We start from the raw sequence: 19,819 nt of genomic DNA on the forward strand, positions 1-19,819 counted from the left end.
CTGAGCTTCTGCAAGAACCAATGAGGTTCATTCTCGTGTTACGCAGCACGTTTGAGCTTCTGCAAAGAACCAATGAGGTTCATTCTCATGTTATGCAGCACGTTTGAGCTTCTGCAAGAACCAATGAGGTTCATTCACATGTTATGCAGCACGTTTGAGCTTCTGCAAGAACCAATGAGGTTCATTCTTGTGTTACGCAGCACATCTCAGCCTCTGCAAGAACCAATGAGGTTCATTCTCATGTTACACAGCACGTTTGAGCTGCCACAAGAACCAATGAGGTTCATTCTTGTGTTATGCAGTACATTTGAGCTTCAGCAAGAACCAATGAGTTTCATTCTTGTGTTACGCAGCACATCTCAGCTTCTGCAAAAACCAATTAGGTTAATTCTCATGTTACGCAGCACATCTGAGCTTCTGCAAGAACCAATGAGATTAATTATTGTGTTACGCAGCACGTTTGAGCTTCCACAAGAACCAATGAGGTTCATTCTTGTGTTACGCAGTACATCTGAGCTTCGGCAAGAACCAATGAGGTTAATTCTCGTGTTACGCAGCACATCTGAGCTTCTGCGAGAACCAATGAGGTTCATTCTCATGTTACACAGCACGTTTGAGCTGCCACAAGAACCAATGAGAAACAACATGAGAAACAACACAAAGGGGAACCGACATGAGGATGAGTAATTAATGACAGAAATTAAATTTTTGGGTGAACTATCCCTTTAAGTACAGAATGCACCCAAAAGCTGAAATGTTAATTCCAGATCTGGTTTACTTTCGGCAAGCAGATTTTGGGCCAATCATAGGCCGTAATTCAACCTTGATGCGGCCCAAAATCAAATTGCTATCTGGGAAGCGGACAGAAAACAAGAAAAACTGACAAAGTTTTAGATGCCAGACATTTAGAATGATTAAAAGAAAACAAAAAGGTAAAATAAAAGATCTTAAAAAAATTCTAATTATATTATAATAATTATATAGCCAATATATTTGCATTTTTCTTCATTTTTTCTGCTTAGGCTGTATAGGCTACCATGTAAAATTAAGAAATTGACATATTCCAATTATTTATCAACTGGTGACGCAATGCCAAGTGGGCGGGAAACTACAGGTGTGCTTAGAATAGGCGTCGAAACTTGGAGCAGTTTTGATGTTGACATGATGACCGACAGTCACGTGACTTTCAACAATTGCCAGATTGTATGGGATCCTCCCACCTGAAGTTTCTGCTGCCCGTCTACTTTTTAAACACCGGAAACAAAGTAATTCATTCCCAGCAGGCTTTTTTTGTGTGTTCGTTTGTGATCTCCCAAATCTATCATGCGAACTCCTGGGATTTTTATTTTCGGGATGGTGCTCGCACCTTGCGGTTGGCTTCTGGAGCTGGTCAGCACCGTCGCACCAGCCTGGCGCACGATCAACAACATCCCTGGACAACCCATCGATCTGGTCCTCCAACAAGGATTATGGGACATCTGCAAGACTTTTGCATCATCCCAGAATATTATTTGCAACCAACAGGACACGCAGTACTTCAGCGCTCAGATCATACAGATCGCGCGAGGCTTGATGCTGGCATCACTCATTCTCAATGTCATCGCCATCGGCGTGGCATCAGCCGGAGTCAGATGCTGGAGTGATAACCCGCACTGGACCGTGGCTGGGGTCGGTGGGGTTCTCATCTTCATCTCAGGGGTCCTCACAATCATCCCAGTGGCGTGGTACACTCACATCATGACCTCCATCTTCTCCACATCCACCGATATTCGTGTGGGATACTGCCTGGTGCTGGGCTTCATCGGTGGGTGCATGGAGGTGCTCGGAGGTTTGGTGATGTCCATCGGGTTGTGTCGGCGCTGTGATGGTCGGAAGTCGAGGACGGACGCGGTGAAGTTCGCGCGCTATCCCTCTCCACCGCACAGAGTCACATCGCTCAGTGTAATCAGCGCGAGCAGCGCGGCCAGCAGCGTCCCGTATTACTCCAAACAAAGTGAGATGGACTTCACACGAGCGAAGACGCAACGGGACAGCAGACCAGTGAACACGGCGAATAAAGCACGACCTTACGACTCAGATTTGTAAAATACAAACTTTTAACCTTGTGAACTCAAGAACCTTACGACCATCACCAGTGTAACCATCACTTCCTCGCGAAAATTCCAGAGTTTATCAGTCAGATTGATCAAATCAGCCTTTCCAATCCCTGAAGAAGAAAACAAGCCTAGGCTGGTTTTAGCTGGTCTCCCAGGCTGACCAAGCTGGTGTTCAACTGGTCTTTTAGCTTGTCTCCCAGCTTGACCAGCCTGGTCAGCTAAAAAAAACCCCTCTAAACCAGCCTGGGAGACCAGCTAAAACCAGCCAACCATCTTAGGCTATTTTATCTGGGGGGGGTTTTCTTCAGCAGGGATGTAAAATCATCTGAAAGCGGAATAAATAAAGATACAGATAGAGATACAACTATTTGAAAATCTGGAATCTTGAGGGTGCAAAAAAATCTTAATATTGAGAAAATCTTCTTTAAAGTCCTTAGAAAATGTCTCCATGGAACATGATATTTAGCTACTTAATACCCTTATGATTTTTGGCATAAAAGAAAAATCTATAATTTTGACCCATACAATGTGTAGTTCGCCACAAATATACCTGTGCGACTTATGACTGGTTTTGTGGTCCAGGGTCACATTTAATTTCGTTTTTTTGAATAACAGTGACCAGTTATATTGTGGGAAAATATGTAGGCCTATTTCGAAAATGCCTTATATATTTTTTACAATGACATTGTAAAATATAATATTTTTCTGGTAAAAAAAAAAACTTAGTCACTATAAAATGTACAGTAAAAGCAAGCAGTAAAAGGAAGTGGCCCAAAGTTTAAATAGGTTTTATTTTTATTGCCGGTTATGTTTTATGTTGTTAGTTTTTTAGTTCATGTTCAACAGGATGTTAGTGTGTGTGTGTGTGTGTGTGTGTGTGTGTGTGTGTGTGTGTGTGTGTGTGTGTGTGTGTGTGTGTGTGTGTGTGTGTGTGTGTGTGTGTGTGTGTGTGTGTGTGTGTGTGTGTGTGTGTGTGCGGAAATACCTTTTTTGATGAACTGTTATTCATCATGTGACCACCTGTATTATCATTGATGTTATCAGTTTATTTTAAGGTCATATCAACTGCTCAGCTATGGTATTTTCGCGGAAATCATGGTTACCATTATAAATGTTCTGTTAAGGGAAGTGAGGTTTTGAAGTTATGTCGAATAGCACTAACACCATCAGTTTGGTTTTATACTTTGCACTTTATAATGTAAAGCCCTTATGATTTTGTTGGCAGTACCTTCGATGTCTTTTTGTAGCACTGGGCTCTAATGTGTAAATACTGTAACTTATCAGCAACCTTTTTTAGTTATGCCAACTGCAAAAAGCAAACACATTCTTCTGAAGAAAGCTAATGTTTGCACAAGCACTGCACACGGTACAGAAGTGTATGTCTCTGGTGTACAAGACAGAACCAAATGTAAAATATCTTTGTGGAAGTTATGTTGTAATTGACGTCCGTCCATCCATAAATTGTAATGCAAATGGTTGAAGGCTGTTTATTTCTTTGTATTTTCCTTTTTTTTGATGATGAACACTGTCCCAAGAGCTATGGCTCATTTATGTGCCTGCATGAATATAATAAATGATGAATGATTGCTCATTTGGAACAATGTCGAGCACTACTTCATGCATCCTAATAATAAATATTATCCTTTTATTGCATTTCCATTAATAAGCTATTTTATTTATGGACATAACATTTTTAAATGATATGGCATTATTTTATTAACTTAGTATGTCTTATGACATTAAGACATTAAAAGTTGAAATTATGACACTTCATAAGTTTTAAAAAGACAAAATAATGAGATAGCCGAAATTACGACTTATGACTTCTTAAGTCAATTTCGACCTTGTATGTCTTAATTTTGATAAGTCATAAATATGACTTAGCATGTCTTGATTGTGATTTACAAAAACATTTTCCCCTTTATGTGGCAGAAATAGGCTTCTATAATATTTTCTTTATTTATAAGTAGGGTTGGGTACCGTTCACATTTTAAGTACCTTTTTTCGGTACTTTGGGGATGTTTACATCAATAACTGTAAATAACCTGTAAGTCATTTATAGAAGTGTTATTGACATTATGCCAGAGCTGCCCTGGTTGCTGTCTGCCATTATCTGTGATGTTTGTATACTGTAATAGTTACTAGTAAATAGTAGGCTATACTAGCTACTTAATTTAATTCTTAAAAACAACCATTTTTTTTCTTTTCTTTTTAATTTAATTTCTATGAAAAGATTTCCCACAAATTATGTGTTATATATTTTCTGGTAATCATATGAAGACATAAGACATTAATTTAATGTATCTTTTAATTAAATTAAACTTTTTTGTCAAACAAAGTGCTGCTCAACTGAGCTTTATATGGTTAAAATTAAAACATGAAGAAAATTTGTAATTTATTACTTAAAAAATAAAGTTTTGATCATTTATTATTATTACATTAGTGTTAGTATTATTATTACATTGAGAGTATCTAAATTCTACTGTACAACAGTGATGTATTTGTCAAGTTAGGCCAAACTTTTATTTTGACGGGTTGCCGTGAAGACCTTTGAGTTTCTGTGTTTTTGACATGACAGTTTTTCTCAAATTAAATGGTAAAATGCTCATGAAGTGACTCTCAGTGGCTCTGGAGATGACGTTCATGCGTTCATGTCCTCATATGAGACGGCAGAGATAGAAACATGTGACCGTCACGCGCGATTCTGAGTGAGAGTGTGTGAGGTAAACCCAGACTGTAAACCGCGCGTCTACGGCATTCATTCGCACAGAGACACAAATTATTTGTATTTAAATAGTCTTTTGCGGTTTAATATTCACAGACAGTCTATATCACCAGATGCGTTCTCAGGTACCGAAATTTGGTACCGATTGATTTCATGTGAATCGGTACTCGGTAGTACCGACGTATATTTTATATTAAAAGACATTTACCTCAACATGAAAAAAAAAAGTGAATCAGTTGTCAGACTACGGAGCTCCTAATGGGACATGGAGAGTGGAGATATTAAGTGGAGGGGGTGGAGATATTAAATCAAAATTTCTTAGGGGAATGCAAACATTTAGCGAGCGAACAGAAAGTTTCTCGGGGAGCGCAAAATATTTGCGAGAGAACGCAAAAGCATTGACCTATTATTTTTCCTCCCATCTCATTTCCATAGGGGCTCCGTATTAAACAAACCCAATCATGAAAGAAAAAACTGGACAAAACGTATTTAATGCATAAGTATCAAACAAGTAATTGGCCAAAAGACATTCATTCATGAACTGTATAAAGTTACAGCATGTAAAACAACAAAAATGCCTGAATATAGATAAAAATGTGAAACATGTTATGAGAAGAGGTGATTGAAACCAACACAGGCAAACTTCTGGAACAAACAAACGTTTATGCAGATTAACTTTTGGTCTTACTGAGGTATAACCATTGTAAACAGCATTTCTTTGTGACAACTTGCCCCATTCTACCCTATTTTCCCCATAGCTCTTGCATAATGGTATTCCAGGTATTGGCTGAAACATGGCATGCAGTGAAAACCAGTTTTGCCCGAGTTTAAACCAGGCATTCAACACCACACCCTTCAGATGCTAATCACACAGATCCACCTCCTTCAGGTTTCAGTATGTTTCTTCTTAAGCACCAGACACACTCGACTCGCTTTAGACGTGGACAGCAGCTCAGCCCTCAACCATGCGGACTCCGGGGATCTTGATATTCGGCATGGTCCTGGCACCCTGTGGATGGATCCTAAACCTGACCAGCACGGTTGCACCAAACTGGCGCACCATCAACAACCTGGCAGCCCAATCTGTGGATCTGGTGGTGGAACAAGGAATCTGGGACATCTGCAATACCTTCACAACGTCTAGGGCGCAACAGTGCAACCAACGCACCAATGACCAAACGTACTTTAACAACCAGATCATTCCGATCGCTCAAGGAATGATGATTGCGTCCTTGATCGTGACCATCCTTGGCCTGGCGGTGGCAACACCTGGAGTCAGATGCTGGAGGGACAGACCAAGGTGGATCCTGGCTAGTTTAGGCGGCCTCCTCATCTTCTGCTCCGGAGTCTTGGCCATTATTCCCGTTGCGTGGTACACTCATCTGCTCAACAGCCTGAACTCCACCTCGGTCAAGAGAGACCCATTGAGAGCGGATGACATCCGTGTAGGATACTGCATCGTTTTGGGCTACATCGGAGGCATCATGGAGGTCCTCGGCGGTTTAGTGATGTTCATCGGGATCGCTTCCTGCTGCGGTGGACGGAACCGCGGAGAAAAGCCTGGTACCAACACGGGAAGGTCGGCGGACAGGATGGATAGACCGAGGACGATGGAGAGGCCGACGCCTCTGCCAAGGGTCACCGTACCAAGAAGCTACATCAGTGAAAGCAGCGTACCTTACTCGCAGAAGTCTCTGGACGACGACCTGGACTTCCCAAGAGCCAAACCTAGGAACAATGGAATTGTCAACACATCCTACAATGGAAGACCTTACGATGCTGATCTGTAAAATGATTAGCACATACTGTGAATAAATATTAGTTTACCACTTGTGAATGTTGACAACCGTTAAAGCCATGCAAGCTGTCTTCAACTGGAGCGTACACTTGTCACACCAGTTCTTTTACAAGTACTTTGAATGTTTACAAGAGCCACCGATTGTGCTTGCCAGTTTCCCTCTGAGGTTAAGCAACATGAGGACTTCCAATTTTAGAGTTGTAAATAGCCAAAATGTAACTTCCTGTCGAAGGTTTGTAATGCGGGTTAAAATCAAATCATGTGTCTTTATCTGTCCTAATGATGTTATCACATTAATACTGCAGGGTTTGAGAAAAATTAATTGTGCAATATTTTCCTTGGCTGTGGAAATAGTTTCGTGAAAGAGGTGACTGCGATGCAGTATAACTAGTAATACTGGTTGTTGCAGTTTTATCTCCACTGCAAGCATGTGGGTCATGTCTGAACTGTCGTGTGATCCACGAGCCATGTGAACAATGTAGCGATGGTCATGAAGTATAATCCTCCACAAAATCATTTCTATAGTATATTAATTTTCGATAGAAGTATTTCTGCCAAAGCGTAATAAGTGCTGTTTAATAAAGGCCAGTGATGACTTACCTTCAAGTCTGGAAGCATTAAAACAGAGACATATTACAACTATAAATGAAGTTTATTAATTATTAACTGTATAAACAAATGCATATAAGAGCAGCGAGGTGTAAATGAGGTTAAATGGTAATAAAACCACCCAGATAAAGGAAGTAGAATGTAAAGGAAGTAGAGTGTAAATGAGATCTTTGTGACTTTATTTTGCTGTAACTCATCAGATCATGTGATATTTCCCATTGCTCTGGGTTGTGTGGTTTCTAAATACAACATCTTTTAAATCTCTTTGTAACAATTTAGTTTTTTTTTTTTATTAAAGTACTATTTATTCAAAAACAAACAGTGTTGTCCATGTGTATCGATACCTACCGTTATAAAACGAATATCAATGTGGCAATCCCTTTTAACACTGCAAGAATAACTACAATTGTAGATGTTATCTTCCATGGATTGGAATAACACTGATATGATTATAATAAAAAAAGTTATTGAAGAAATTGCAGTGTCATTAACTCTAACATCTCTAACTTGTCTTTTCAATTCGGTAAAAAAGTAATACTATTATATAAACCTGAGGATAGACACAAATTACAGGTCTGTTTCTGTACTCCCTCAATTCTCCAAATTCCTTGAGAAACTTTTTACAGAAAGACTTGACAATTTAATTGAAACGCACAACTTTCTAGTTGACAGTCAATATGGATTCTGGATGGACGGATCAACATCTTTGGCACTAATGGAGGAGCTAACTGAGGATATCACAAATTGCACAAACAAGAAGAATCATGTAGTGGGAATTTTCATAGATCTAAAGAAAGCATTTGACACCATAAATCATGACATTTTATTACATAAACTAGAGCGGTATGGCAGGGGCGTAGCAGCACCAGGCTCGCCTACTATGATTTCTTGGTGTGATTTTAGAACACAAAATCTGCTGGAAACCGCACATAAAATGCGTCAAAGCAAAATTTGCAAAGACCATAGCAATGCTGATTAAATCTAAATTATACTGGACAATAAATAAATGCATATTCTGTTTTAACCCATTTTTGCCCAAATTTTTCTGAATTGTTTCATGCATAGTCATGTTAATAGTGTCCTATTTGAACATGTTCTGCATTTATTTTCCCCAGGTTTTTGTTTTTTTTCTTGAAAACCGTATTTGAATGTGTGGCAACTATAGTTGCCGGTGGGCAAATATATTGTATGCACCCTTTCATTGTCAAATTTGACTAGGAGGTGAACATTTGGCATCTAACTCAAAATAACTGCTTTCAACAGATCAATCTTTATTCATAAACAAATTTATTGTGCATAAAAGTCGAAGAACATTCGATGCAAACTCAAAAAAGCTGCATCTATCTTATAATCTGTTGAATATGAAAATACAACAAACAACAAATACATTTGTCTTAAAGTGGTGGACCATAGTGCAGAACAAAGTGCAGCCAATAAGTTGCCCTAACAGGGCATTGTGTATCAAAATTTAAATGAAAATAAATTAATATGATGATGAAAAAATTACATCTGTATAACAAACAAAAATAAATAAATAAACAAATAGTCCCATAGTATTCAATGGCTGACTGTAGTAGGTGATTTCATATAATAATGTAAATGTAAACTCATTACTTGTCTGAATTTCCACATTATAATGGAATCATAAGCTACTAGTCATAAGAAGTATGAGGGTCCTTGACCGATTAGAATGAAACGCATCCAAACTGGATGAAGGGTCCTCAATATTTTGGCCCTTACAAGACATATCATAAAATATTATATTTTTCCCTATCGAATTAAGGTCTACTGTACAGTAGATATGTCAGTTAAAGGGTTAAGTTATGTTTTAGGTGGGATATTATGAAAGCAAAAAGCACTAAAGACCAAAAACCTTGATTTATTAACCTGTTAATACATTATACCCCATTTCCCCATTATATGTACAAGGCATTTGCCCACCGGCAACTATAGTTGCCACTTGGACTTTTGACTAAGTGTACAAAAAAACGATAGATCTGTTGTAAGAATTGTTTTATTTGGATGATTCTAGAGACCTTCACGATTATGTAGATATATATATGTCAACAAAAAATACTTATTAGTAACATGAAAATAACCTTTCTTTGGGAGGGTTTGCCTTCGTTATGCTTCCTGGAAGTTGGGGTAGGAAGTTGGCAGCCTCATGTGACAGGAAGGAATTTAATACCTTTTTTTTTCTCTTGAAATCCTTTATTTGGTTGTTTTCTTGCATTTCATTGAGATTAAAAACATGGATACTATCTAGAAAAATACTTACAAAAGGAGAATTACAACTATACACTGCGACAACTATAGTTGCCGGTCGGCTTAAATGGGTTAAATTACTGTAGATTTGTTTTCTTGCTATGAATATATAATATTTAATGATATATACACCGATCAGGCATACCATTATGACCACCTTCCTAATATTGTGTTGGCCCCCCTTTTGCTGCCAAAATAGCCATGACCCGTCGAGGCATGGACTCCACTAGACCCCTGCAGGTGTGCTGTGGTATCTGGCACCAAGATGTTAGCAGCAGATCCTTTAAGTCCTGTAAGTTGCGAGGTGGGGCCTCCGTGGATCGGACTTGTTTGTTCAGCACATCACACAGATGCTCGATTGGATTGAGATCTGGGGAATTTGGAGGCCAAGTCAAGACCTCAAACTCGTTGTTGTGCTCCTCAAACCATTTTTGCTTTGTGGCAGGGCGCATTATCCTGCTGAAAGAGGCCACAGCCACCAGGAAATACCGTTTCCATGAAAGGGTGTACATGGTCTGCAACGATGCTTAGGTAGTTGGTACATGTTAAAGTAACATCCACATGGATGGCAGGATCCAAGGTTTCCCAGCAGAACATTGCCCAAAGCATCACGCTGCCGCCACCAACTTGCCTTCTTCCCATAGTAGTGCATCTTGGTGCCATGTGTTCCCCAGCTAAACAACGCACACACACCCGGCCATCCACGTGATGTAAAAGAAAACGTGATTCATCAGACCAGGCCACCTTCTTCCATTGCTCCATGGTCCAGTTCTGACGCTCACGTGCCCACTGTTGGCGCTTTCGGCGGTGGACAGGGGTCAGCATGGGGCCCTGACTGGTCTGCGTCTATGCAGCCCCATACACAACAAACTGCGATACAGTGTGTATTCTGACACCTTTCTATCAGAACCAGCATTAACTTCTTGAGCAATTTGAGCTACAGTAGCTCGTCTGTTTGATCAGACCAAACTGTCAAGCCTTTGCTCCGCATGTGCATCAATGAGCCTTGGCCGCCCATGACCCTGACGCCGGTTCACCACTGTTCCTTCCTTGGACCACTTTTGATAGATACTGACCACTGCAGACCGGGAACACCACATAAGAGCTGCAGTTTTGGAGATGCTCTGACCCAGTCGTCTAGCCATCACAATTTGGCCATTGTCAAACTCGCTCAAATCCTTACGTTTGCCCATTTTTCCTGCTTCTAACACATCAATTTTGAGGACAAAATGTTCACTTGCTGCCTAATATAGCCCACCCACTAACAGGTGCCGTGAGGAAGAGATAATCAGTGTTATTCACTAGACCTGTAAGTGGTCAAGTTATGTGTATAAAATATATATTGGAACTATTTACAGTTGTATAAGGAGTGGGAAAAATTAGCTTCTGCTTTATCTCGCTCCTTTTCGGACATATTGTAATTATTGTTTATAACACTTTATAGATATTGTTTTTATACTTTGGACTTTTGTTAAACCCAAAACTTACTATAGAAATGTATGGGGCAAACTTTGTAATCGTACTAAATATAAAATTGAACAAACTTGATGTTTTTTTTATTATAAACAAACAAAATACAACAAACAATGTGAAAATGAATTTACATTATTAAAGATGTAAAATGTCAAATGGAAAGACCTTTTATTTAATGTGGAGACAATGCAAAAAAATATAGCAAATATTGTTGAAATGACAGAGAAATAGAAGCAGTCATAATTATAGAAACAATAAAATCTTTATTATAAAATACTGGTCAAAAAGGGTTCAATGCAGAAATAAATGCATGTTTATTTTCGTAAAATAAAATAAAAACAACCATGACCAATACAAATGTCGTGCTTTACATAAATGTTTGAAAGAGATACTCATCTGTGGCCCATAAGTCCATGAAACTAATCAGCTTTCAGTCAGTGAAACTCACCAGTCCGGCCTGAGCTAAAAATAACAGCAGACAAACAGCACTAAAATACCTGGCATGCTACAGAAACTAGTCAATGCATGTTAAACAGGAACATTCCTTGCAGGAACGCCGATCCAAAGCTTGTTTTGAAATCATCTAAAAGTGCTGCAAACTTCATGTATTTCACATGCAATAGTTTTCAGTTCAATGTTGAGTGCATTCAGTGCTACTTCAATACCCATGTACAGCAATAACATATAAGTGTACAGTATTCATGCACCTTTCAGTGCGAGTTATGTGTCATGGCCGTACTGGATGTATAAGCACTTTATGTGTTGATTGTACTGTCTGAAGAGGGGGAAAAAAAGAGAGAAACTTTACTTTTTGTGACCATAGAGTTAATCTGACTTATTGTCTGTGATGTAGAACGACAAACCTGTTTTATGGCATGTTGCTTTAAGACATGTTAAAGATGCGCTCCATTTCTTATCAGGGTTTCTTCAGCAATCTTTCTTCTGTTGACAAAGTGATAAAATCAGTTTACAGACGTCATGAATTCATGAATGCTTTAAAAGGTTGGCCTCTTTTCAAAGACACTCGTCAGATTAAAATAGAAAATAACATGCACTCTAAAACTGCTATAAAAACAAAGCCACATGTCTAACCAACTTGTGTCCCAAATTGGAAGTTGATATCACAAAAACTGAGGTTCCTGAGAGATTTTGTTTAGGCGCAGTACCAAAAATAGCCACCAAGTGACAAACAAAACCCAATCCACGATCGGGTGCCAAATATAGAAACCTTGAGGTTTCAGACCTTTCCGACGATATGCGTTTTGTCAAGATCAGAAAAATATTTGATTACAAAAACGGTGTGGTAAATTTTGTACCGTATTCCGAATAGATGACAACCCTGATTATAAGACAAGGTGTACCTTTTGTAAAAAAGCTTTTTGATAAAGAAACCACTTTCAATTTAAAAATAATTTCATACTGCAGATTTTTCATATTTTAAGTTTTGTATTTAAAGTATGGTAAATGCTGGTAAAGTGTACCAATCTTATATAACAATTAGACCATCTCATAGTGAAAACCATGTAACCTACCAACATTTCTTTAACAATAGAAGTAAAATCTTATCTGTTTTGAAATCTGGGTACCGTCTTACGTTTTAAAAATGACATACGGGGGAAGTTTGGTTCCGTCAGCAGAAATAATCGCACAAAGTTAACAGGTTAATACACGTGCCAAGTTTTTTCACAGAGTTCTTTGTATTCATGTTGGTTTTATACTGTATAGTAAGGCTGGGCGGTATGACGATACATACTATTGTGACCATGGTCTAAAGTGTCTATCGTTAGATCCCAGTACTATTAAAGTTATATACACATAAGATTGATAAAGCCGTGTTCCATTCAAATTCTGAATGTGTATGTTTAATAAAGCTGTTAAGCGCAATAAGCTGTGAAAAAGAATTCCATGTGGCCCCCAGACAAAACCAGATGTGTGTCAGTAAATTAGATACGTGCATTCGGTCTTAAAGGGACAGCAGCATGATAAACTGCTGTTGGTCTCATTAATTTTAATCAAACAACAAAAGTCAATCAGAAAATCACTCACTGCTCTTGGCTGAATCACTTTTGTATTTAAAATTATTATTTTTTTAAATAAAGTTGCCAGCCACCGCCAGCATTTTTGATCATTTTTCTAAATTTTCATGGACCCCAGAATATTTGTTGTATGAATATCTGAACATTTTGAGCCAAAAGCTGAGAAAAATCACGTTTTTGTCAAAGACTACATCCCGATCGGATTCAGAACGATGATCAAAACACAGAGTAGATCAAGTCCATCAACACCCCTAATGCTTCATAGTCCTATAGCTTGTCCTGGGTCAACATTTCATTCAGTAACTTTAGGCAGTTTTGATTTATATGCTGTTTAATAGGGCTGGGTATTAACAAAGATTTCACAATTCGATTCGATTTCGATTCACAAGCTTGCAATTCAATATCGATTATTTTGGATATGTATCAGGTACAAATCATAATGCTGTAAACTATGGGAGTCAGTTGTAGCCTACTATAATATTGAAGGAAAAAAAACATTAACTGATTTGTATACGAAAACAACTTTTTTTTAATAATAGTTATATGAATATTTCTACAAATATTTAAATGGTGGCTGTCATAAAAAACATGCATTAAATATTGAAGAATTTAACAATTATAATGAATATGTAATATGCAGCATTTATTTAGTAAAACGCTCCTCTAAAGTAAATTTTTCTAGCTGACTAATGAGTTTATGTCAGTGAATATGTTTTTTCTGAGGTAAATGTGACATTGTTTACAAGCTGTTTTACTGACCTCTTTCTGCGGTTGAAACACTGATTGAGCGATTGATACGGATTTCGGTAAGTTGTACTCTATCTTTTAAAGCAGCACTAGGTAACTTTTCAACCTTTATAATATATTTTCAAGACTCTTGTGATGATACATCGACTTACAATAGGTTGAATGACACGTCTGCCATAGCCTGACGGGGTCTGTATCGTTTTTAATCGTACTTTTAAACTTCGGGTTTGGGGTTAGTAACCCGAGAACAAAAAGAACTACAAAATTTGACTGCTTTACGGCATATACGTCACTTCCACCACCACTTCCTTGAATTTGGACGTGCGAGCCCAACTATCATTTGTTTGCCGAATGTTATAGTCATGGCCGAAGCAGCACAGAAAAATAAGAAAGCAAAGGTTTTGTCGGAGGAAAGCAAAAAGAGGAAACGAGAAAGTGATCGGATTAAAGGCAGGACGAGGATCAACATTGGGCCAGCGTTTGCTCGTTGGCGTGAGCTGAAGGGGGAGGGGCTACATTCTTGCAAGTAAATACATAAGACGTACAAAATCATATTTTAGGATACCTAACATGTCTGTGATATTTGTTTATTTTTCTTGCCTCAAGCTATAATGCAAATCGATTTTTCAAATTTGCAGATTCATCTATGGTAGCTTGATATTATAATATTGACGATATATGGTAGACCTACCACTCAAACATTGAATTGAAGTATCATATAGATTCTGTAAAACGGGAACCAATAGACTAGGCTACTATAACGACGCTGGCTTGTAAACGTGAGCATCGCGATCATTTGGCGTTTGAAAAAAATAAAACCCATGAAATTATATTCATATGACATGCTGAATCATATGCCACTGTACCTGGGATGAAGACATTTCACACGCGACGCAAGCAGAACACCTGCATGTGAACTCCTCCTGCAGTGTTCAGGGCTATCACGCCGCGCCGAGAAGCATTGACGCCAACGCCCCGTGTGAATGCGGCGTCATGGTTGTCATGTCAACAAATGCACGTGCGATGCATCCCCTGATGAAGGATGACAGAGTTTACGACAGCAGTAGAGGACAATACTGTTTCCCAACTGTAGGGGGACCCCGAGAGCAAAACCTTCCTAGTGCTGCTTTAACACACTTTCAAATGCTCATTCATGTTTATTTCGCGCTGTAACTGGTATTAAGGCGGATGAGTTCATGTGAGCTCCGTGCTGCCGCTTCTCTTGAGCTGAGCCAGAACGATCTCACGCCATAGCGCCAAAACAGTACTTATGTTTTTGAATTTCGTAATAAAATGGAATCTGGAATTTGAAAATCGGAGAATTTGTTTCATATGAATAGTAACAAAGCACAAAGATTACTGCGATTTATTGGATGGGAGGCTTGCTACAATGTCCCGTTCATTCATCAACTGAAAACAGGATGACTAGCTAATCGATTCTTGGGATTTAAGATATTGTTTCGTAAAAATGAGAATCGATTAAAATCGAGAAATCTATATTTTTTTACCCAGCCCCACTGTTTAATGTTGATGATGATCACGTTATTTTAAATATACATCTGCTTACATAGGAAATCACTCGTTTCTGCGTCTTCTTCCCATGTGTTTTGACCAGAAGATTCAGTACTCTATGAGAAGATGCATAATAGCATTTAACAATACTGTATAACAGTGAAAACACACAAAGCTGAAAATCTCCTTAAATAGCTGGGAAAGAGTTCATAAGAATCAGTGCATGTTTGATTCACACAGTGAAGATGCAGTGTTTTAGTTTTACACTTGGTTATTCAATTTCCGTAGTATTTGGTAAATAATTAAGTTAAATAAACCTACAGCAGCTGAAAAACGTAAAGTTTATTTAATTTGAATCGTTGCTCTATTGCATTTGTCCTGTTGTTTGTAATTTGCTTCTTTGTTCTTATTTTTAATAAGAAAAATAAAATACAAATCTTTTGTATCAATATATCGTTTTCATGAAATTAAAAAAAATATCTCTCATACCGTGAATTAACATTTTGGTCATATAGCCCACCCCTACAGTATAGTAGTATATTTTAAAAACCTTTATAACATTTCATGTCACTGTACTGTAAATGTGTTGTAATCATGAAGTAAAAAGTAATAACTTATTTTTCCTAACATGTTTGTTAATGTGTGTACACTCGCATGTATTCAACATTACACTCGTGCTAAAAATAGCGCTTCAACCCGTCCACGTGCTCATGCAGCTTAAGGAGTTAATAATCATTTGAGAAGTTTTTTAAATATATGTTTTCCGAGGTATTCATTTATTCATTCATAAAGTATTTGACGCGTTGCACCATGTGACATTTTACTAAAACTAACCTTACAGTCACTTAAAAATAAAGGTTCTTTATTGGCATTGATGGTTCTATGAAGAACCTTTAACATACATAGAACATTTTCATTCCACAAAAGGTTATAAAAAGTTGAAAGAATGTTCTTTAGATTATTAAATTGTTCTTCACAGTAAGAAAACACTGAAAGGCTCTTTGGGAAATCAAAAATGGTTCTTCTATGGCATCGCTGCAAAAAAAAAAAAAACTTTAATATTGAATTAAGAGTGTGGTCATAAAAAGTTCAAATTATCATGTCATGTGGGTCTGCAGGGCTCCTTTATTCATTTTTTCTGCATTATTTGGTCGCACCACATGACTGATTCCGCAGACAAACATTTCACATTTTTCAAATGTTAATAAGCATTTCACCAAGAAATAATAATAAATGGTCAAACTACTTAATAAAATTCCTGAAAAAAGACCCTTGTTTAGTTATTATTTCCCCAACATGTTTTTAAGTGTAAAAACAATTAGGTGCATTCATGCCAATGTATGCATTAACTGCATTCTTGAATGTATTAATTCACACAAAAAAGAAATGAACAAAACGAAAGGAATCCTGGTAAAGCCTTACCTTTTCTTTGCCTTTTGCCTTTGTCGGAAAAATGCCATCCCAAACATGAAGATGAATAAGCAGACGATGACCAACAGGACGCCGACGGTGAGTGGTACAGACAGAGCCTCATTGATGGTTTCGTTACAGGAGTCTCCCATGTATCCCAGGTTACACTCACAGCTGGCTTCCCCGTTCACCAGCACACATCTACCATACTGGCACACGACACGGTCACATGCAATCAGAAGACGAGACACGCTACCATCTTCATCCAGAGGGCTGATGGCAGGGGCAGACATGCCAAAACTCTGGAGTAAAACACACACAAATGAAAGAACACAGACTTACACCTCAAAATCACTTAGTGGCAAGGTTGTGAAGAGTGCGGTAAAATGTGCCACCTCCTACAAAAGTTGTAGCATTTCAAATCCAGTCCCCGGGACTCACCTCGCAGAATGTTAGAGATATTTCAACCGACAAAGAAGCTGAATGAGTTAAATCAGGTGATTTCATGAAAAGGTATGCATGTAGGTGGGTCCCCAGGGCTGGAGTTGAGAAACATTGCTTTAGGAAACTACGCCTAGTTGTTTTTCAGGATCTCTCTAATTTAGGGATGGGCATCGTCGGTCCTGGAGTACCACTGTCCTGCAGAGTTTAGTCCCACAACTGAAAAAAAAAAAACCTCACTTGCCTGTAGCCTTGGCCAGACTCCAGTCTTCAGTCACATGCTCCTTCAGAAATGATTTAATACGCTGATTTATTGCTCAAGAAACATTTCTGATTATCATTATCAATGCTGAAGATGTAACATTTTTCTCATATGCATGTCTATCACACAGTTACGCGTGTGATTGACTTTAAGATGTGTCAGTGCTGTGTTTCCCCCTTAAACCACATGGTGCACGGTTTCAAGAAAAAGTATACTTTTCTCTGTTGGAACCAGTGGATTGAGACACTCAGTTAGCAAATTCATGCTAAATAAATGCGAAATTGAATTTCTAACACCAATATTAACAGGATCAAACAATTAATCTGCCAGTTCAAACAGGATGATCTTATTACATTCTTTTTTGAGCCTTTCTTTTCTCTGACAAAGGATAACTAAGAACAACTGAGAGGTGATGCATGCAATCTTAAAACACATTCATTCTTAATTAACTATGAAATGCAAACAAATTCTTTAGAAATACGTAATGGAAAAAAAATAACATCAGTGTAAACTTGATCACTTACCCAGAAGTAAATGTAGGCTAGTTTATGCAAATGAATGTAAGCAAATGAACATATGAAGCAATCTGAAACGCAATGGTTAAGTGACAGTGGAAGCATTCAGAAAGCGTAGCCCTAAGACAAAATAACTACAGCAAGAGTACAAATACTCACCAAGCAAACGCAGGTAATTGAGACTAGGACAGGAAGGCAAAACTTTCGGTGTTTATCTGTATACAAATGTGAAAGAGAAACCAGAAATAGAATTGCCTTTAGAGGAGCTGAATTGCTTGACACAAGAAGAATAAAGCAATGTACCCACGCAGAAAAAAGACCCACCCATTCACTACACCAGGAAAACTCAGTGAAACAGGATTCCTGTTTGCTCACCTACCATGTGGGCAAGGAGGAGTGAACTTCAGGACAAATAAGGGCCAGATGAAGATAACAGCGCAGTAACAGTCTGACAACATTTAAATCAGTGTTGTATGTAGACAATGCGGGCGCAGACACCCAAACAATCACAGTTCCGACGAGAGTCCCGTTCTCCACCCTCACCGCTCTCCACGGCGCCACTTAAGGTCACGTGAGCACGACTGGCAATAGGTGTGTTCGACCGGCTTCGGCTGTTACCGCTTACCGGTCGCCGAGAGTTGCCGCTGGCAGGGAGTTACGAAGAAGTTACAGATCAGTTGAAGTGATAGTTTATTAACTGCTGTGTGAAAATAAACATTTATGTAGCCTATTGATGGATTCTTATGTTTACTTCATAAAGAATTATTCATATGCATACCATACAATGCTAGGATTGTCTCCATAGAAAGCATAACAATGGTTTGAATGATGAGAGATGGTGTATATAAATAGACTATTAAGAAAAGTATAAAGTTTTTGGATATTTTTCACTTGGTCTTGTTCTATTATTTAATTAGGAAAGAGCAGTTAGTGCTAAATGGGATTCGCCACTCAGATGATTGTTTTGCACTCATTTATGTGATTGTAACTGAGAGAGATGTCCGTCTCTGTACCTGCAGCTAAAATCCAACACAACAAGCATCATTTTCCTCTTCATATGGGACATCTGATTACCACAGCAGTTGCTTACATCTGTTAATATTTAATAAACTATCACTTCAACTGATCTGTAACTTCTTCGTTTCAGTAAACACAGAAATGAACCGATCACACTGCACATAGCCTACCTCTGCTTGTGGTCGAAAGGAAGCTAATGACGTAACAGCAGGTGGGCCCGCCCCCACGCGATAATGATTGGCCGATTGATAAGCTTAAATCTGATTGGCTAAAGCGTTCGACTGATCCGGGTGGGAGGAGAGTGCTGCCAGGAAAGTCTCAAAAACACACACGCACAAATCCAAAGCAGTTCACACGTGAATGACGATTTGCACATTCACATTACAGGATGAACGTGTACATTTTAAACATTCAGACGTTTTTGTGCACAGTTGTAAATCTACGAATTGTGTTTTGCATTTGTGAAATGTATTTTATGAATGTATAATTTTAATTTGCGCACGTGAATTTGGTTTTATGCATGTGAAATTGGCTACACATGTGTGCATCTTGTTTTTTGCGTGAATTATTAATGAGACTAATCTGTCTCCATAGTGTGTTTCTCAAACGGACGGCTGCATCCTAACGAGACCGCGTCCTTCCTAGTCCAGTCGTCCTCAGCAATTAAAACGCTAGAATGAGACGGTCTAGTAAAGGCCAATTTATACTTCTGCGTCGAGTGCACGCAGAGGGTACGGCGTACCCTACGCATAGACGCGTTGGATACGCCGTACCCTACGCCGTACCCTGACGCGCACCTCTCCAAAAATGTAACAACGCGTCAATTCTACGCGGACCGCAAGCGCTGTGATTGGTCTGCCAGAACCCTTCCCTCAGGTCAATAAATAAATAAAAAATCTGCGATAGGAGTGTG

At 38.5% G+C, this 19,819-nt stretch overlaps 3 protein-coding genes across 5 annotated transcripts; 2 read left to right on the forward strand and 1 right to left on the reverse strand.

Moving 5' to 3' along the window:
* Nucleotides 1-1,323: 1,323 nt before the first annotated feature.
* On the forward strand, nucleotides 1,324-2,085 carry cldn23.2 (claudin 23.2; the record flags this gene model as incomplete). Its single annotated transcript, XM_079804416.1, has 1 exon — nucleotides 1,324-2,085. The coding sequence occupies one exon, from the start codon at nucleotides 1,324-1,326 to the stop codon at nucleotides 2,083-2,085; it is 762 nt and encodes a 253-aa protein (XP_079660542.1).
* A 3,658-nt stretch (nucleotides 2,086-5,743) lies between these two features.
* On the forward strand, nucleotides 5,744-8,249 carry cldn23.1 (claudin 23.1). Its single transcript, XM_079803978.1, has one exon. The coding sequence runs from the start codon at nucleotides 5,787-5,789 to the stop codon at nucleotides 6,609-6,611; it is 825 nt and encodes a 274-aa protein (XP_079660104.1). The 5' UTR covers nucleotides 5,744-5,786; the 3' UTR covers nucleotides 6,612-8,249.
* A 2,780-nt stretch (nucleotides 8,250-11,029) lies between these two features.
* LOC307118567 (uncharacterized protein) lies at nucleotides 11,030-18,478 on the reverse strand. 3 transcript variants are annotated; one of them, XM_079804222.1, is made up of 6 exons: nucleotides 18,214-18,277; nucleotides 18,049-18,104; nucleotides 16,684-16,973; nucleotides 15,317-15,377; nucleotides 11,830-11,908; nucleotides 11,208-11,741 (listed from the first exon to the last, which is right to left on the reverse strand). In XM_079804222.1, exons 1-5 carry the CDS (start codon nucleotides 18,215-18,217, stop codon nucleotides 11,894-11,896), a joined length of 426 nt encoding a protein of 141 aa, XP_079660348.1. In that variant the 5' UTR covers nucleotides 18,218-18,277; the 3' UTR covers nucleotides 11,208-11,741; nucleotides 11,830-11,893. The 3 variants fall into 3 exon arrangements, with proteins under 3 accessions (XP_079660347.1, XP_079660349.1, XP_079660348.1); XM_079804221.1 differs by lacking the exon at nucleotides 15,317-15,377 and having other exon boundaries at nucleotides 11,030-11,741; nucleotides 18,269-18,478; XM_079804223.1 differs by lacking the exon at nucleotides 15,317-15,377 and having other exon boundaries at nucleotides 11,030-11,741; nucleotides 18,214-18,458.
* Between the last annotated feature and the right edge of the window lie 1,341 nt (nucleotides 18,479-19,819).

This window comes from Gobio gobio, assembly GCF_949357685.1.
Source record: "Gobio gobio genome assembly, chromosome: 22".
Classification (NCBI taxonomy): Eukaryota; Metazoa; Chordata; class Actinopteri; order Cypriniformes; family Gobionidae; genus Gobio; species Gobio gobio.

Bases quoted from the DNA above. Each gene is read 5' to 3' on its own strand.
- cldn23.1 (XM_079803978.1), top strand. From the start codon at position 5,787: ATGCGGACTCCGGGGATCTTGATATTCGGCATGGTCCTGGCACCCTGT.
- LOC307118567 (XM_079804221.1), bottom strand. From the start codon at position 18,347: ATGTTGTCAGACTGTTACTGCGCTGTTATCTTCATCTGGCCCTTATTT. The intron at 18,105-18,268 runs GTAGGTGAGCAA...ATTTGTATACAG, and splicing joins CACTCCTCCTTGCCCACATG to ATAAACACCGAAAGTTTTGC. The intron at 16,974-18,048 runs GTGAGTATTTGT...GTTTTACTCCAG, and splicing joins CAATTACCTGCGTTTGCTTG to AGTTTTGGCATGTCTGCCCC.